General features: G+C 38.7%; 1 protein-coding gene across 1 annotated transcript; it reads left to right on the forward strand.

Moving 5' to 3' along the window:
- Positions 1-1,534: 1,534 nt before the first annotated feature.
- CLUL1 (clusterin like 1) lies at positions 1,535-15,307 on the forward strand. The gene is made up of 9 exons (XM_050317448.1): positions 1,535-1,638; positions 2,888-3,036; positions 4,845-5,012; positions 6,960-7,408; positions 7,547-7,555; positions 8,559-8,683; positions 11,812-12,026; positions 13,124-13,294; positions 15,134-15,307. Exons 1-8 carry the CDS (start codon positions 1,536-1,538, stop codon positions 13,289-13,291), a joined length of 1,386 nt encoding a protein of 461 aa, XP_050173405.1. The 5' UTR covers position 1,535; the 3' UTR covers positions 13,292-13,294; positions 15,134-15,307.
- Positions 15,308-17,349: the final 2,042 nt, after the last annotated feature.

Raw genomic sequence — 17,349 nt, forward strand, 5'->3', positions numbered from 1 at the left:
AATAGGTCAAACCCCCAAAACATTGGTAAGTATAATGATGTACAAAATGCCAAAATTTTCTTATCTCATTTCAGAATCTACTCATATTATGCCAGTCTGCATGTGGATTCATGATTTTTTTTTTCCAACTCCTGTACCTTCAGAAGATATACAAAGAAGGCTCTTATATAATTCAGCGGTTTTTATAGCAAACTAAAACTATGCGGAAGAGATTAAACGTAGGAAGCTATTTTTAACCAAATTAATGGTATCAATTTCACTAATATCATAAGCTGCAGGTGCCTCCTAAGGTAAAATGTAAGACGATGGAAGAGCTAGTAAGACAAAGGCTACTGACTACAGAAAAATAGCAGTTCCAAATTACATTAAATTAGGCAATTTTGCCCAATACTCCCCCTGGTGGTTTTGCCTACAGAGATGAGCATGAAGTCCCATACATGCAAAATCCTCCAGCCTAATGACAAAACGTCCCGTTAATAGGATTAAGTACCTCTCATCAGATAAGCAGAACATGGCAAAATCCCTGACACTCCCAGGAATTAGATCAGAGCACAGCCCAGGCCCTTCCTGACACAGGGAGCAATTTTGCAGAAGAGGCATTTCAGTATTAATGGTAAATATACTGGGTTTTTTACTTTTCTTTGGTAATGGGGTTTTCTATTTCTTTGCAAAGTTAATTGGTCTTTCGCTATAAATGTAAAGGTACAATATGCAAGTAACTACAGAAGTAAATCCAGACTATAAACAAATCTAGGTTTTTAATTTACATATGCACTTGTGGCTGATAACTGCCTCTCCAGTAAGGCTATATTGGCTAACAAGAAGGCACTTGAATACTGTGTTCATTTAATCAGATGAGAACTATAAAGTGTAGTTGTATGGTTTCTGAAAAACAAACCTTTCTCCTCTGCTTTTAAGAGGGAAATAAAGCAAATAGCATTTCTTTTCCTTATTTTGTTGGAATTTGTTTCAACTGCGGATCTGTTTGTTTACAAAACTGATCTAATTGCCAATTTCTTGGCACATCTATTATTACATCTCATGTATTAAGTGTTGTTTTGAAGCACAGTGAAAGGAATTGCATGTTTGGACACAGGGAAGGAAATAACATTCTAGAAATTTCCCTTTTTAAAGTGGGCAATACTGTTTAGCATGGATACATTTATGATATAAACTAAGGACATAGTGTGAGATCAGTAACTAGTGCTTTTCACAAGGTAGAAAAGGGGCAGACTGAGCTGCACAAGCTTTTGGTTTTATATATACACGTCCTGATTCTGTTAGCCACTGTGCAAACTCAGTGGAATTCATCTAATTAATCTAAACAGATAATTACAAATGAGGTCAAGCTTCTTACTCGTGCGTTTTCAGTAAGAGCAGCATTTAGATGCATGCTATAAATCTTAGAAACCACAATTAAAGACAGAAATAATGGGAACTTGTATAACACTCAGCAAACACTGCACGTAGGTATTTGAACGTCATGACAATATTTACATTTAACTGCACTCACCTGCTTCTTTAACAGAAAGAAAATGAAGTCCTTTTGGATATTCATAATATATGTGCTGTGGCTGAATGGTCATCACTGTGCACCAACAAAGCAGGAGGAAATGAGTCTCCGGGAAAACCTGAAGCGTACGTATGCTTTTCTTTCTGGGGTGTGCTGGAGGGCCCTGGGCCCAGGTCCCCAGCTGGCTAGTGCATTTTGACTTCCACACCCACCGGCATCAAGAGGTCCCACTTTCATGTGTGGAGCTTAGAGACCATAATAGAGCTGACTGCGTGCACCTACCCACACACAATGGGGATTTAAGAACAAGGATGAGAATGTAAAGGGATTAGCAGATAAGCAGCTCCTTACAAAAAAAAAAAAAACAAACCAAAAACCAACAACAAAAAAACCCAAGGAGTTTACAGGATTTTAATAGGTTACTTGATCCCTCATAGATCATCAGCATATAAATTCAAAATTTAACCGATTTTGAATTATTTTCTTTATTTAAATAATCTTTGAAAATGTTTACAATTATATACTTTGCTGAAAGGCGGCTTTTACAAATAATTTTAATAAAATTACTTAATTTAGAAAATAACAGTTATTTTGCATATGCACATCTGTAAGCATGGCTTTATTTTGTTGATAGAAATCCCAAGAGGATCAGCCATTAAATATTTCTTTGTTTCAGCCTATATTAGTCATATTTCTTTAACAAGACAAACAGAAAGTTAGGCACGAGGAAAAAAGATATAAAGGAAGAAATGACTGACGCGCTTTTGGCAGGCTTGGGGTGATGGTTTTTTTACTTGTTTTGTATAGCTCCAGTGATATTCAGGATATTTCCACAAAGGGAACAAATACAGATAGGCAATCATGCAGAGCTTCAAGGTGCAATATATGGGTCAGCCCTGGCTATCACCAAAACTGATCATTACTTCACAGGAAGTCTAGAAAACAGGTTGAAGGCACCTGTAATCTGCATTTTCAAGATGTAAAGGGAAGCTGTCATAGGCTACTACCAGATCAAAGATAAACATATAGGTTATGTCGTCAGAAAACTGATGGGTAATCCTTGGCGATATCCAAAGCCCAGGATCAGGTCCTGAGCAACCTGCCCTACTGTTCTGGGATTCAGTAATCAGCAGTGGGACAGTCACATATACAGGCTGAGTTACATACAGGTGATCCTTTCAAAGGCTCTGGGCCATATTCTTACCTGATGGAAATTGTCTTGTCTCAGTGTTATTCAGCATTCAGGTCTCAAGATTTGGCTCTGCCACTGTAGGGAAACATAGAGCTGTTTCATTCCCCTTCATCAGCAGTGCATGACAATTTGCAATAGTGTTAAAATCTGATTAAGTCACTGTATAATTTGGCTTTTTTTAGAACTATCTGAAGTTGGAGAGAAGTATGTAGATGAAGAGGTAAAGAAAGCTTTGATTGGTATTAAGCAGATGAAAATTATGATGGAAAAAAACGAAGATAAGCACATAGATCTGATGAAAACCTTGAAGAAGAGCAGTGAAGAAAAACAGGTAACAAGTCTATCTGGGCCTTTTTTTTTTGTTTGTGTTTTTGTTAGCTTGCATCTATTTTTAATCAAAGATGATGCAGGTAGTACAAGGATTTAGCCTCCCTCCTGGAAGTAGTATAGCATGCCATTGTGCTCAGGCCAATAAGAAACACAAATGGGATCCCTTGTTCTCTCCCCTTTTCTGGAGAGAATGTCAATCACATTGTATGTACACTTCAAGCAGCATACATCTCCTATGTGACCACAGGATTGATAGAAAATCTGCTTCTGCCTCTTTGTCTCACTATCAGAAGAAAATCGCATTCACTGTTAATTTCTAAAAATCCACCACTTCACTGAATTGACACCAGGGCAACTGCAGGCAACTGTGTGACAGTGTTTCGTGTGGAAGGTCCAGCAGCTCTGTCCTTCATGTCTCTGAACACCTGAGGCCACAAGATGTTCCCCAGCTTACTTGGCAAACTTCAAACCTTGAGGAAAAAATCAAAGCCACAAATGATAATGTGCTCTAGAGAAAGTACAGTGAATCAGGGAAATTTCCAATGTTGTAGTGCAATGCCTAGGCTCAGAGCCATGTGCTCAGATGATCTGAATAAACAGAGATTACTGTATACTAAAAAAAAATAAAAAGATCCTAGCTTTTGGTTTCAATGAAATTGAAGGAAAATTCCCTCTCTTGTCCAACACCTGATAGTTAGTTTAAACTATTTGTATTAGCAAGGCAAAAAGTACCTGACAGCTTTTTAGCATCTTTAGGAACACCACTGCACTCTCACAATCAACACTCTTGTCAGCTCTTTCTTGATAATTTCGTTTACACAGAGCTTACATTGAGAGTTCATAAAACACTGCATAAATGTATTAGAAAGATCAGAAAATAACTAAACATAGATTATGAAGACTGCAGTTGCTGTCTCCATCAAGCACATCCTGACAGAAGTTTTCTTTTCTATGAGCCTCTTCCTTACTGAAATGAGGCCAAAATGAATAAGCCCGACCAATTAAAAGGTTTCTGTCATACTTAGGAACAACTGGGAACATTGTTTGGAAACCTAAACTATTAAAATATGTTGCAGCTGTAGAGAGAAATTAGGGATGTGCAATTTACTTCAATAGGAAGAACTTTTCTGTCTTTCCATTGCCAAGTCTGTTCCAAAAATGCTGTTTCTGATCTGCTCAGCTTTGTTCTCCACCTGATGGAGAACGATCCAGTAAATAGAAGCAGCATTCTAAAATGCATCTTGTTTCCCTTCAGTATGGAAGGAGTGCCTCACACAAGAGCAGGAAGAAAATCCCTTGCCACAGTCTTTTGATTAGTATACTCCCAAACAGAGAGCATTAGGGAAAGACTTTATGTATGGCAAGGACCTAGCCTCATGGAATATCAATCCCTTAAAGAATAAAGAAAAGCACTGTTAGTGGAACAGATGAATCCTGTTCAGATGACATGAAAAAAACAATACAAGTTGAGCACACGACCATGTGGGAGGTTGAATTCTTCTTACACAGAAAGAAGAGTGGCTTTTTTCATGACATTGAAGATCCTGGTAGACTGTAGAGATCTATTTGTTTCTGTAGGCTGTGCCCCCTGAGAGAACAACATCAGAAAAATCCTCTAAGAAAAAGGTTTTCAATGTTCAGCTCCCTCCATAAGTGACTGCAGCTGAGAAGACAACCTACCCTAGTGGTTAAGGATTAGCAAAAAAAAAGGACTATTTTGGAATAGTCAAAATGAGTGATCAACACTGGGATAAGTACTTAGAACACTAATCTGAAAACTGTCCTCCACTGAATCTTTTTCTTCCTTAGCAAGCCTTGCGACTTATGGATGAAGTTAAGGCAAGATTGGAAGAAGAAGAAAAACAATGTCAAGTATCCTTGAAAAATTTATGGGACGAATGTGAATCTTGTTTAGAAAGTACCTGCATGAGATATTATACAACTTGCAAGCGTGGTGTGTCAACCTTTAAAAGAAAGGTAGGAAGAAACTTTGTATTCAGAGAATACTCATGAATTCACCTAAGAGTTTTAGATACAGAACATCTTATTTTCTCAATACCTAGACCTGTAGTTATATCAGGTTACTAAAATTAATTTGATTTGGAGGATATGGAAATGTGAAGTTTACATGTGATTACATTCATTGGACCTTGAGCCAAAATGAGTTCAGTTGCACTCTGGCGAGATTCCATGGACACTGATTATTCCCCTGCAACCATTATTAGTCCAACTGACTCATTCCAGTGTTTCCTCTCACAGCAGGACTTGCATTAGGATAGTCAATAACTGTTTGTGAAAACTACCACATAGATTCTTTATGGTCCATTTGAAAATTGTCAAAGTTAAAAGTGTAGATACAGTTAGCAAAATTCCATTGGGAAAAAAAAATCAACCACTTAACACAACATCATTCTTTCCTATAGTTGTTTTAAATCAGCTCTTGAAGTAACAAAAAAGCTTTAAAATGCTTAACTGTTTTTTTAATAAAGGAAACTGTCAGAAAAGGAGATTCCCCTACTTCTACCAGAAAGAAAATATGCTTTCCTGGCTGGTGAATTATTATTACAACAAGATTTAATAAAATTGTAATCACCTTTTTTTTTTTTTTTTGGGCATACGCTTTAAATGTAGCTTAACAAACAATACTGCAATTACAGCTACTGAAATGTTAGCCAGATTACCAAGCTTTCACACTCCATGTGCTGAAAAATACAATAACTTAAACATTAAACATACAGTGTATTTCAGACAAGCTTTGGAGCAAAAGTGTTTAACATTTGTGTATATTCTTAAACTAATTCAGGTTAAAATGTGGGAGATATTAAATTTAAGACTATTGGTGATACTTTTAGTTTTCTAGATACCACTCATGGATAGCTCAAATGTATCTCTTGGACTTTCAAGAGGCCATGGATGCTGAAATTATTGCAGTAAAAGTTATATACTGCCCTGCTACTGTCTTTGAGCCTCTTGGTAACTTCCTCAGTGAGCTATATGCCTTATTTGAACCATTTAAAGTAAGAAACGTGATGTGACCTAAATAATTAAAACAAAAAGAGGACAAAGAGGATAGCTGTGGGTGAGGACATACAGACAGAGGGGACAACAGTGGCTTAGGCTGTTCCTGCAGCGCTGTTTCACAGTTCTCCTTCTCTCTGAGCTGTACTGGTGGTCAGACTGAGCTGATGATCTGATTTTTTTTTTTTAATTTTTTTTAATGTATATGTATATCTGTCTATATCTATGTGAATATCTGACTATAAGTATGTGTACGTGTTTAGCAGGGTGCTTCTCGAAGCTTACCTATTTCCTAATGCCATGGAATGTGGCTCAGAAAACACTCCATTGGCTCAGGCAAAAGTAGTGCCTTAAAGTACAAGATCAGGGAACCAGTGGCTGAGGAACTGGGAACCCTGTGTAGCAGAGTTGACACTCAGATTCTTCCGTCATCAAACCATGGACTGAGAGCCACTGCTTTCTTGATTTTGCTGGGTTTCAATTTGCAGAAAGACGTGAGGACTTGCCTACTGGTGAGAGTGGGAAGGCTTTTTACAAATCACAGTAAGAACAATCACCTTCTGTTCCCTGCTCTGCACATAAGTACACAGAAATGCATCTCACATCTTTCTAAGATAAAGTCCAAATTGTTTGTTGGAAGAAATCCAGATGCCGATACTTTGAGCCTCCACAGATTAAAGGGCAACTGGTAACCTTTTTACTCCAGATCTGATTTGGAGCAGAATTAATGCTAATGATTTAGATTGAATGTACTTCCCCTCTTTAGGGTCTTCAGAGAATATGCTGTGTTTGCAGTTATTAAGAGGGCATTGTTTCTATGGGCATTTGAAAAAGAAAAATTAGAGCCCACGAGACAACAAACTGATAACTTGTCGGGCAGCTGATCTGTCTCCTTCTTATACACAGGTTGAAGATTTTTTGAGGAAAATACCTCCACTCATTTTCAGTTTTCATGAGGATCAAGGAAAAGACATCCAGTTTAATGAAAAGCCTGAGAAAGAAGATATCCAGCTAGTAAAAATGGAAGATTTATTTAGCCAACTATTATCGGATGTGGGCTCAATATTTGACAGAAGTTTCATTTTTTTCAAGCACATGCAAAAAGAATTTGACCAATCTTTTCAGACATATTTCATGTCTGATCTGGACTTGAGTGAGTCCCCCAGCCTGCCAGCTTTACCTGAGGACACCACCAGAAACGATGGCTCACAGAAAGGCTGGGCTATGCCTGGCTTTTTACAGATAGTTTTTGATTTCAGTAAGACCGTGTTTGAAGGTGTCAGTGAGGTGATTACCGACGTATTTGATGAATACAGAGATTACAGAAGAGATATGCCAGACCAAACCAAAGGCAAGTGTTAGAAAACGAAAACCAACTGCACTGTCAATGACATCAAACCCCTCGGGACTGCTAAACTATGGTTAATGACTGAGTTTCCATTATGTTAGGGTGAGATAGTGTAAGGAAGCTCTGGAGGTTTTCTTGGTTAGAGAGACATGGGGCAAGGATAAGTTTTATCGGTTAAATGAACAGATACAAGTCACCTAGAAATCTCAGAGAAATGTTGCAGGGAGACTTTGGGTCCTACACAGCCTGATTTTCATGGCAATTCTCAAACCATATGCAGGAATTCCTCAGGAGTCCTGGCATTCAGAACAAATACAGGTTTTCATAAGGCTGACTGACAGATTTAATCTCAGCATTTGTCAGAATATGATTTGTATCATCTCTTATTGACAGGTCACCAATTCTAAAAAAATTAGAGCAATACTGTGCGCTGCCAAGACATATCCCTGCCCTTTACAAATGATGTTAAGTTCAGCTTGACAGCTGTAAGTTCCAATCTACTGCAGCAATGTAATGTGCCAATCAAATACCAGTCAAATAAAGAGCAGCCATCAGATTTTTCAGTGACCAGAAAATTCTGGGCATACCACTGGTGATGACTCTCAGTGAAAGAAAAGAAGCATGGACAACTTTAGGAATACAAATAAGTTTCATATTTTACTAATGCAAAAAGTAAAGCAAGCATCATTTAAACACATGCTGGTGCCTGTCTAAAAGGAGATCACAGTGAGCACATGCCATAACCCTGAGTGGCAGGTGACATAACTATTATATGATCATCAGGAAATACAAAGTTAAGTAATTCTTCAACAGACTTTTAAAATTTTTTTCTGTATCAGGAGTCATGTTAGCTCAGAAATAAGTTTTGGTACTGTACTCTCATCTAGCTGTATGTGATTATGAAACATCTTGACTTCTAAGGGTCAAAAAGATCTTACCAGAACTCAGATGGTTTAGAAACAAATAATGTGTAATAATATTAGCAATTTTTGGTTATTAATGGGGAATACACTACGATGTCTTTATAAGTGAATATACTATGGTGGCATGAATTCTTTGAAAGAACTCAGATTAGGTAATGAATGTGTATTTATCAAGACTCTAAGTTTAATGGCAGTCTAAAAATACTATGACTTCATTCCAGATCCTGGCAAAAGTGGCATGTTCTCAAAAATTGTGCCAGGGCACCAGAGACCTCAGTGCAGGGAGCTACGGGAGAACTCTTCTGGATGCCCACAGTTTCATGAGAGATGCCAGAAATGTGAAGACAGTCTTTTGCATGGTAAATAATAGCTTTTTTTTTTTTTGGGGGGGGGGTTGGGGGGGTGGAGGTGTTTATTTGTTTGTTTGGGGTTTTGTTTGGTTTTGTGTTTTTTTCTGTAATGCATTGATTACTGATTTGTAGAATTTCAGGCTGTCATTTTCTACTGTGCTGTCTTTATATTTTTGGAATTAATATTCAGTCACTGAGTTTTTACTGTAACTACGGGTACAATCACCATTCCTCATTCCAGATGATTTCAATTAGCTTTCCCCACTGTCTCCACAGAGTGTCACTATAACTCAGTTGTTAACATACCGCTGGTGGTCCAGAGAGAAGTTCCACAGTCTATAGCAAAATACTGATATGTTTTGTTAGAGCTGACCATCCTGCAAAGAAACAAGATGTCAGGCAGCAATCGATTCTGCCTGGGTGCAGCAGTGCTGAGCAAAAAGCAAGGAGAAGCTCAAACTCCTGACACTTGCTTCTCCTGCTGACAACCAGGTGTAACATCAGGTGACACTCAGCTCCTTGCAAGGAAAGCAAGTACTGAAGAGCCTGCAATTGTTATTTCTTGAATGATGTCAGCAAACAGGGATGACAAAAAGGGGGTTTCATGCCAGTATGTAAGGAGATGGCAGAGCTCTGACATATACCCTTCCTGGGCACCTGAAAAAAATTCAGCCTGAATCATCTAGAACTGCCACTGCAACATAACACATCTGTATTTCCAGAATTAGTTGGGTCTTAAATGCCAGAGAATATGCTTAAACTCAAATGTCTTCAGAATATCTCCAGTGTGGCAAATATTAATGATACATTTTGAAAAGAATATCAGACCACTTTTTTTTATCTACACCCGTGTATTACAGATACCAGTTTGTATCTGTGATTACTGTATTATCAGCCTGAAGGTGTCCCTTGACAATACTATTGCACAGAAAACAAATTGAACTTCTCCAGAGTAATTTTTGTATAGGTTTAATAAAATGTTCTTGCTTAAAATCCATATTCTAGTAAAGAAGAAACAGGAATCTTCAGTTCTGAATTCCCTGAAAATTATACTGATCTCATACTAATGTCTAGCAGTTGTTAGATAAATATTAGGTCTTAACGTTCAACAGGAATACTAACATACATTACAGGCTTTCTTGTAATAATCTGTGTCATGAAATCATAGAATAGTTTGATTGTGTAGGGACCTTTACAGGTCAGCTAATCTGAGCCCCCTGCAATGAGCAGGAACACACTCATCTAGATCAGGTTACTCAGAGCCCCATCCAATGTGACCTTAAATGCTTCCAGGGATGGGACATCTATCACCTCTCTAGGCAACTTGTTTCCATGTTTTACCACCCTCATTGTAAAAAATGTCTTCCTTACATCTAGTCTAAATACACCCTCTTTCAGTTCAAAGTCATTACCCCTTGTCCTCAGGCCCTGATAAGAAGTTTGTCCCCATTCAGTTACTGAAGGCCTCAGACTTTCTTCAAAGGTCACAGTAAGTCTCCCCGGAGTCCTCTCTTCTCCAAGCTGAATAACCCCAAGCCTCTCAGTCTCTCCTCCTAAGAGAGGTGCTCCAGCCCACTGATCATCTTCTTGTCCCTCCTCTGGACTTGCTCCAACAAGTCCATATCTTTCTGTGCTGAGGACTCCCGACCTGCACACAGTACTCCAGGGGTCTCATGAGAGTGGAGTAGAGGGGCAAAATCACCTCACTTGATCTGCTGACTATGATTCTTTTGATGCAGCCCAGGATACAGTTGGGTTTCTGGGAAGAAGCGCACATTGCTGGCTCATGTCCAGCCTCTCATCCACCAGCACCCCCAAGTCCTTCTTGGCAGGGCTGCTCTCAGTCCCCTCATACCCCAGTCTGCGTTGATACCAGGGGTTGCATCGACCCAGTTGCAGCACCTTGCACTTGGTCTTGGTGAGCCTCATGAATTTCCCATGGGCCCACTTCTCCAGCTCCTCCAGGTCCCTTGGGATGGCATCCCATCCTTCAGGTGTGTCAACAGCACCACTCAGCTTGGTTCCATCTGTAAACTTGCTGAGGGTGCACTCGATCCCACTGTCCATGTCATTTATGAAGAGACTAAACAATAGTGGTCCCAACATGGACCCCCAAGGGACATCACTTGTCACTGATCTTTGTCTGGAACACTGCTGTTGAGCCTCTCCCCTCTGGATCTGACCAACCAGACAATTCTTCATCCAGCAAACAGTCCACCCATCAAATACATCTCTCTCCAATTTAGGGAGAAGAATATTGTGGGGGACCATGCAAAAGGATTTACAGAAGTCCAGATAAATGACACCTCTAACCCTTTCCATGTCCACCGATGTACGCCATCATAGGATGCCACAAGTTGGTCAGAGCTTGCACTTGGTGAAGTCATGTTGGCTGTTCCAAATCACCTCCCTGCCCTCCACGTGCCTTAGCATAGCTTCTAGGAGAATCTGTCCTACGATCTTCCCAGGCACAGAGGTGAGGCTGGCAGGGTGGCAGTCCCCAGGGTACTCCTTACTACCCTTTTCAAAAATAGTGCAATATTTCCCTTTTGCCAGTCACCAGGGACTTCAGCTGTCTGCCATGACTTCTCAAATATCATGGAGAGTGGTTTGGCTACTACATCAGCCAATTCCTTCAGGACTCATCAAGTCCCACAGACTTACAAACGTATATTCAGGTTCCTTCCTCATGTGGTCTCAAAACTGATCTTCTCTTCCAGTGGGAGGAACTTTGCTCCCCCAATCCCTGCCTTGCAGTTTATATACCTGGGATAGACTGATAATGGAATAAGAGCAATTAAAAAAACCCCATAATGTAGAAGGAGATTATGATGTTGCTGTATGTAAAATCTACCAAATCTAATTTAGCATAAGAGAAAATCTATTGCCATGAAATACAATATAAACCTTAGGCTACTTGGTAGGTCACTGTAATATAATAAATGGGATAATAAATCCTTTTAGTCATTGTGAGCCTAAACTAAATCTACCATAAGAGGTAAGCAAGAATTATTCTCTTTTTTTCAGCATTATTTAAAGACCAACCCAAACCATGCCCCCTTGCTAGGTTTTTTTAGCTTTCATTACTTCAGATAGAAGAGATAAAGTGTAAGACATAATACTATATTTTCTAACAGATTGCCCAAACGTTCCTGAGCTGCACATAAAGTTTGATGAAGCCTTTAAGCTGGTTAATCTCTCAGGGGAGCAGTATGAGCAGATTCTCCAGGTGGTTCGGCATCACACAGAAGACACTTCCTACTTGTTGACCAAAATGAAGGAAAGATTTGGGTGGGTGTCTGAGTTATCCAATATGACCATCGGACCAGAAAGCATTTTCAATATAGATAAGGTAAGGGTTGTCTTCTGAAGGGAATTATTGCTGCCTTTGACCTGCACTTTGCTCATATTTTTACGTTCTTAGGGGTTTTGGATGTTGGTACGTGTGTAATGTCTGATTGTACAACACAACATTCCTATTCATCTTGAGTTTGTGTATGCTCGATAATCCTTTGATGAGCTGAAACTCCTGAGGTTAGAAACTATTTTCTTCTAAATCCTTTCAGCCTGATGCATGGCTGACAGGCTAACCCAAATCACTGTCTGATAAGAGTAAATTGACACTAGTAGCTTTGACTGGCCTCAGATTACCTTCACAGATAAATTGCACTGTACCTGTGAGTAACACATCTTTATTGGGTCAATGAATATCTAGCTATCTGTCTATGTTTGTACCTATATACTCCAAAGTTCAAAGAAGGCAAATGTTAGACAGATTCTTGCAGCTGAAGCTGCATATGTTTGACAGTATCTGTCGATATTCCGATAAATACATCATGATTAATTCTATCTCACACACCAGATACATCCAAGGTAAATTCAATCCATTTTCCTGGGCAAGGGACAAATTCTCCTTTCCTATGCAGAAATAGTACTATTACTGCAAAAATGATACAAAATGATGGTGCAAATCACAAAAAATAAAGCACAAAATAGGTACAAGGGGACAGGCACATTCTCCCAACTCAGTCTGAGCTGTCTGTTCTAGGAAAATAAAGCTACAGGACTAATTCTGGTTTACAAAAACACAAAGGAATAAATAACTTCAACCACACAGAAGTTGTACTGAAATTAGTGGGACAACTTTCAAGTTCTCATTAGGAGAACAGAAGTTCTTTATAGATGGAGTTCATGGTATAAATATTAACATGAAGTTCTTTAATATGGTCTTGCATTGCCATGTCAGCTCTTTCCACCACCTACAATCAGCTTTGGCACTAATTCAGACACCCACTGTCTTTTCAAAAGAAAACAACTTAAAGAAAGTAGAGAGGTCTAAATTATTCCTCTATTTAATTTTCCCTTATTAAAGACAGTGGGCACAATAGGTATAAACAAAACTGAAAGTACTCAGTAGTTTGTAGTGTCTAAAGTACTGATTTCTTCTAGGTGGTACCTGGGGATCCCTCCAGTAAAAACGAAACTGTGGTAGACGTGAATATCCTGACTTCTCCTACTTTCACCATTAAAGTTCCTCCCAGTTTAGACCCAGAGAGTGCTGAATTCATTGAATATGTAGCTGGGAAAGCACTGCAACTGTATAAGCAGAATTTTTAAGTGGTAAGTTCACCCTTTCTCCTTTCCTAGAAAACACAATTCCTCCTAACAGGTGTTTACATTGCAATAAGCTGTACTTGGAACAGAATTCCGTCACGGTGTACACAAGACTGCCTCCTCAGAAAGACATATTGATTGGGACAAACACAAGCATTATGGAAAACACAAGCAGGCACTCAGTGTTCCAGCCTGCAAACACAGACATTATGATATTAAATGATTTGACTTATTTAACTGTGAAATCCTCGATCTTTAAGTAACATCTGGGATGAGGTAACATGACGATAAATATTTCTTTAGAAAAGAATTGCCTCACAACCACAGTCCACTGTCTTGGCATTGAAAAACATGTCTTTGTGTTTATTCATCATGAATGAACTGGAATTACCAGTATTGATTATGGTTTTTGTTTTCAGTGGTGTTTAAGAGCATGCTTGTATTATTTTTCATGATAAAGGACTGCAAAGTGAGAATCACCACCAGGACTTAAAAGAGCTGTGTTATCATAACATTTCTCCATTAGCAGCACTCTGCTTAGATTGACTGCGTAAACAGAATTTGCAGTTCAGCTTGCAGGAACATGCACAGAAAGATCCTTCTCAGGGGCTTCTAACCATTTTTGTAGGAAGGGTGCACAAGAAGCCTCCCTCCACGTTTAGGGGATTTCCAGATGAGGAAGGAAGAACCCGGCAGGCAGGGATTAAAAAATGCTTCATATTCTCTAACCCGACAGGGAATCTCCAGGAAAGATGGGGTGGGTTTAGGTGGCATCATGCTGCTGTGGGGCTTGTAAGCCACCCTTCCCTAGGTTTCCCTTCCCAGGGGACCCTGGGATGCACAGCTGTAGTGGCCTCCAACTCTTACAAGTGGCTTTACCAGGGGACAGAGCCACAAGATGCATGAGATCTTCAGGCAAATCACCACATTCAGTCCTCTGAGAAGGACTAGATTTGGACATAGCTGCTTTTTAGGTCATTGGGTGTCTGATATCCTCAACTCAGCAATTGAAGCATGACCTGAACACACAGAGAAGTCCGAGAAGGCATGCAAAAAGCATTCAACATTGACAAAGTAGATGAAGAAAATTTCAGTGTTTTGTATCAACTCTGGTTATTCTTTTGAGGTTAGACGTACAATTTCTAAACAGATGAAAGAAATCCTTCCCACCAGATAGCCTGAGGTGGGCTGCAGAATTTAAGTATAACATTATAAGCCTCACCATGAACTTTGCTTAGGGAAATATTGGTGAAATGATGTGTATATTATGTTTAAAATACAACCACTTTTAATACTTATAAACATATAAAATAAAAGGTTCAAACAGTTTCTATACAAACTTTCTTCAAAATTTGCTGTAACTGGTACGTACTTATTGACAATATACACTCTCAGATCATGGAGTACTAATATTCAAGGCATAATAATGAGAAGAATTATTTCGTTAGTGTGATTTTGATTTTTAGCCTGAATCTTAGTCTGATTTTTCTGTGCAACATATCTTGTGTAGCCATTTCACACTTGAGAAAAGTAAGTGGCATTGATTTCCAAATCACGCTACCATTTTACGTTCAGTTTGTACAGGATTTAGAGTACATGAAAATGTGATGATAAAAAAAAAGAGTTAAAAGTCCACAAGAAAATGGAAAGATCTATAAGAATGAAAAAAGAGGAAAAAAATCCATTTCTCTTTGGTTTTTATGTCCTTTATGTTTCTATAGTAGGGCACTGATACTAATATCATAATACATAATAATATCATAATTACATATACTAACTTGTCTAACATATTTTTCTCAGTCCAAAACCAAAATGTTTAATTTCTTTTTTTTTTTTTCCTCCTAGGAAAGATGTGTGAAATCTTTCTTCCTTGACCACTATGGCTGAAATACCCCTGTGCTCAACATACAGCTAATTGTTAAATTACTATGGTTAAAATAGCTGCATATAAATAAAATTTTGCTTAGTAAATACTGTGACATATGAGCTAGCAACCAAAGACTGTAGAAAGCTTTTAAATCAAAACAAAAAAAATCCATTTTAATATTAATTTATTTAAATAAAATGTTATTTATATTGTAAATTAGGTAATCTTTGATAATGAGCTATGGCTGTGGTTATGCAAATATTCAAGAAAATAATCAGCTGTAAGCACACAACTAATTTCTATTAGCATTCTTAAATTCAAGCACATCCTTAAGCATTTTCAAGATTAGTCCCTACAGATGTTGGCACATTTGGCTAAGTCTGAATCAACCAGATTTCTGTATTAATGTAGCATATTATTTTGTGATTAAAATGTTCCATTTCTTCTTTCAGTTGCTTTTGATGTTTATTGTGTACATTAAATGACTTTTCTGAATATGCAGTACTGAGTAAGTTTTCTGCCTTTGGCATTTCTTACTTGTAGTTTGCCTCTGGAGTTTATATTTTAATTAGCTAACAGCCTTTATCAGTAAAGAAGTTTGTTTTTTCCAAAATTATACACATTAGCTTTCAGTGGTATTTGTAAATTATAATAAAGGTTAAGGACTGATACATCGCTCAGCTAGAAGCAGAGCTCTAGGTGATTTTGTTTAATTTGCTGTGCCCAAAATTTCTATGCATTTTTTGCACACAGATATATGCACCATTTTCAACTGTATCCCTTGTAAATAAGTCATATTAATTTAAAAATGTATAAAAATGTATAAACATGTATATTAGATATGAATATAGAAAAATATCCACACCCTAGTTATACTTTATTTTCCTTTACTTCTATACATATAAGTAAGCATACAAATTTATACAAGAAAAAGGCCATTTAAATGTTTTAAATAGTAGGAAAGATGATTTTCTGCCTGCTGCAAGGAAAAGTAGCATTTTCTGATCCACAGTTCTCTGTTCTCCCTAACTTCCATCTTATATACCTGAATTACAGGCTCCTAATTGTGAGAGATTAGCAGTCATAACTCTTGTAATCACACCGGTTGTCAGAAAGCTGGGCTTTATCTGAGATATAATTGACTCCTACAAAATGCTTGACTTCTAAGAGATACTAAAAAATATTCAGAGAAGAGCCAGTTTGTTCTGACTAGCAGAGATTATACCTAGAAAATTTTCAGAGGATATGACATTGGGAACCGTAGCAATCAGACACAAAAATGACTGCGCAAAATGATGTAAAATGGATGCAAACATGACACTGTAACATGGGAGAAGCTGAGATCAACCAGACTCAATAAAAGTGAGTGTTGAGTACTACCCTCAGTGAGAAAGCAAGTGTCTCAATACCTAGCAGAAAGCTGATAACAAGGTATGACATGAAAGGGTCTTGGTTTCAAAGAATCACAGAATCAATGAGGTGGGAAAAGACCTTTGAGATCATCAAGTCCAACCCATGACCAAACATCATCATGACAACTAGACCATGGCCAGGTTCAGTCTTTCCTTAAATACCTCCAGAGATGGTGACCACCATCTCTCTGGCAAGTTCTTTCTGAAGTCTAATCACCCTTTCTGTGAAGAAATTCTTCCTGATGTCCAACCTAACCTCCCATGGCACAGTTTAAAACTATGCTCTCTTGCCTTAGTTGCCTGGGAGAAGAGGACGACCCCCACCTTGATACAACCTCCTTTCAGGGAGTTGTAGAGTGATAAGGTCGATCCTGAGCCTCCTCCAGGCTAAATAACACTGGCTCTCTCAGCTGCTCCTTGTAGGACTTGTGCTTGAGACCTTTCATCAGCTTCATTGCCCTTATCTGCACTCGCTCCAGCATCTCGATGTCCTTTAGAAGCTCAGGTCAAGGTAACACTGCTGCAAGGTGGAAGAAGAGCTGTTAGTGGGACATGGCACTGCAGGGGCACCAAACCAAAGACAGGGGAGGATGGCACCAGGTTGTACCCAGGGCTTTGGTGGTTCAGGATATCCCAGCTGGGGGGATCCAATGCCATGCGTGTGTGGCCTGCCAGGCCCAGCCGAAGGCTTTGATCTTCTTTAGCTCTGAAACAGGATGCCTGAGGCTGCAGAGAGAGGCAGGAAGATGCCAACAGCACTTTCCAGCACGCAGTGAACCCAG

This window comes from Myiozetetes cayanensis, unplaced genomic scaffold (genome assembly GCF_022539395.1).
Source record: "Myiozetetes cayanensis isolate MyiCay16 unplaced genomic scaffold, myiCay2020 scf1, whole genome shotgun sequence".
NCBI classification, from domain to species: domain Eukaryota; kingdom Metazoa; phylum Chordata; class Aves; order Passeriformes; family Tyrannidae; genus Myiozetetes; species Myiozetetes cayanensis.

What these genes read in the sequence shown, in the direction of transcription:
- CLUL1 (XM_050317448.1), top strand. Translation starts at nt 1,536, where the DNA reads ATGAAGTCCTTTTGGATATTCATAATATATGTGCTGTGGCTGAATGGT. An exon ending in TCTCCGGGAAAACCTGAAGC is followed by an intron (nt 1,639 to 2,887) that starts GTACGTATGCTT and finishes GGCTTTTTTTAG; the next exon opens with AACTATCTGAAGTTGGAGAG. An exon ending in TGAAGACAGTCTTTTGCATG is followed by an intron (nt 8,684 to 11,811) that starts GTAAATAATAGC and finishes ATTTTCTAACAG; the next exon opens with ATTGCCCAAACGTTCCTGAG.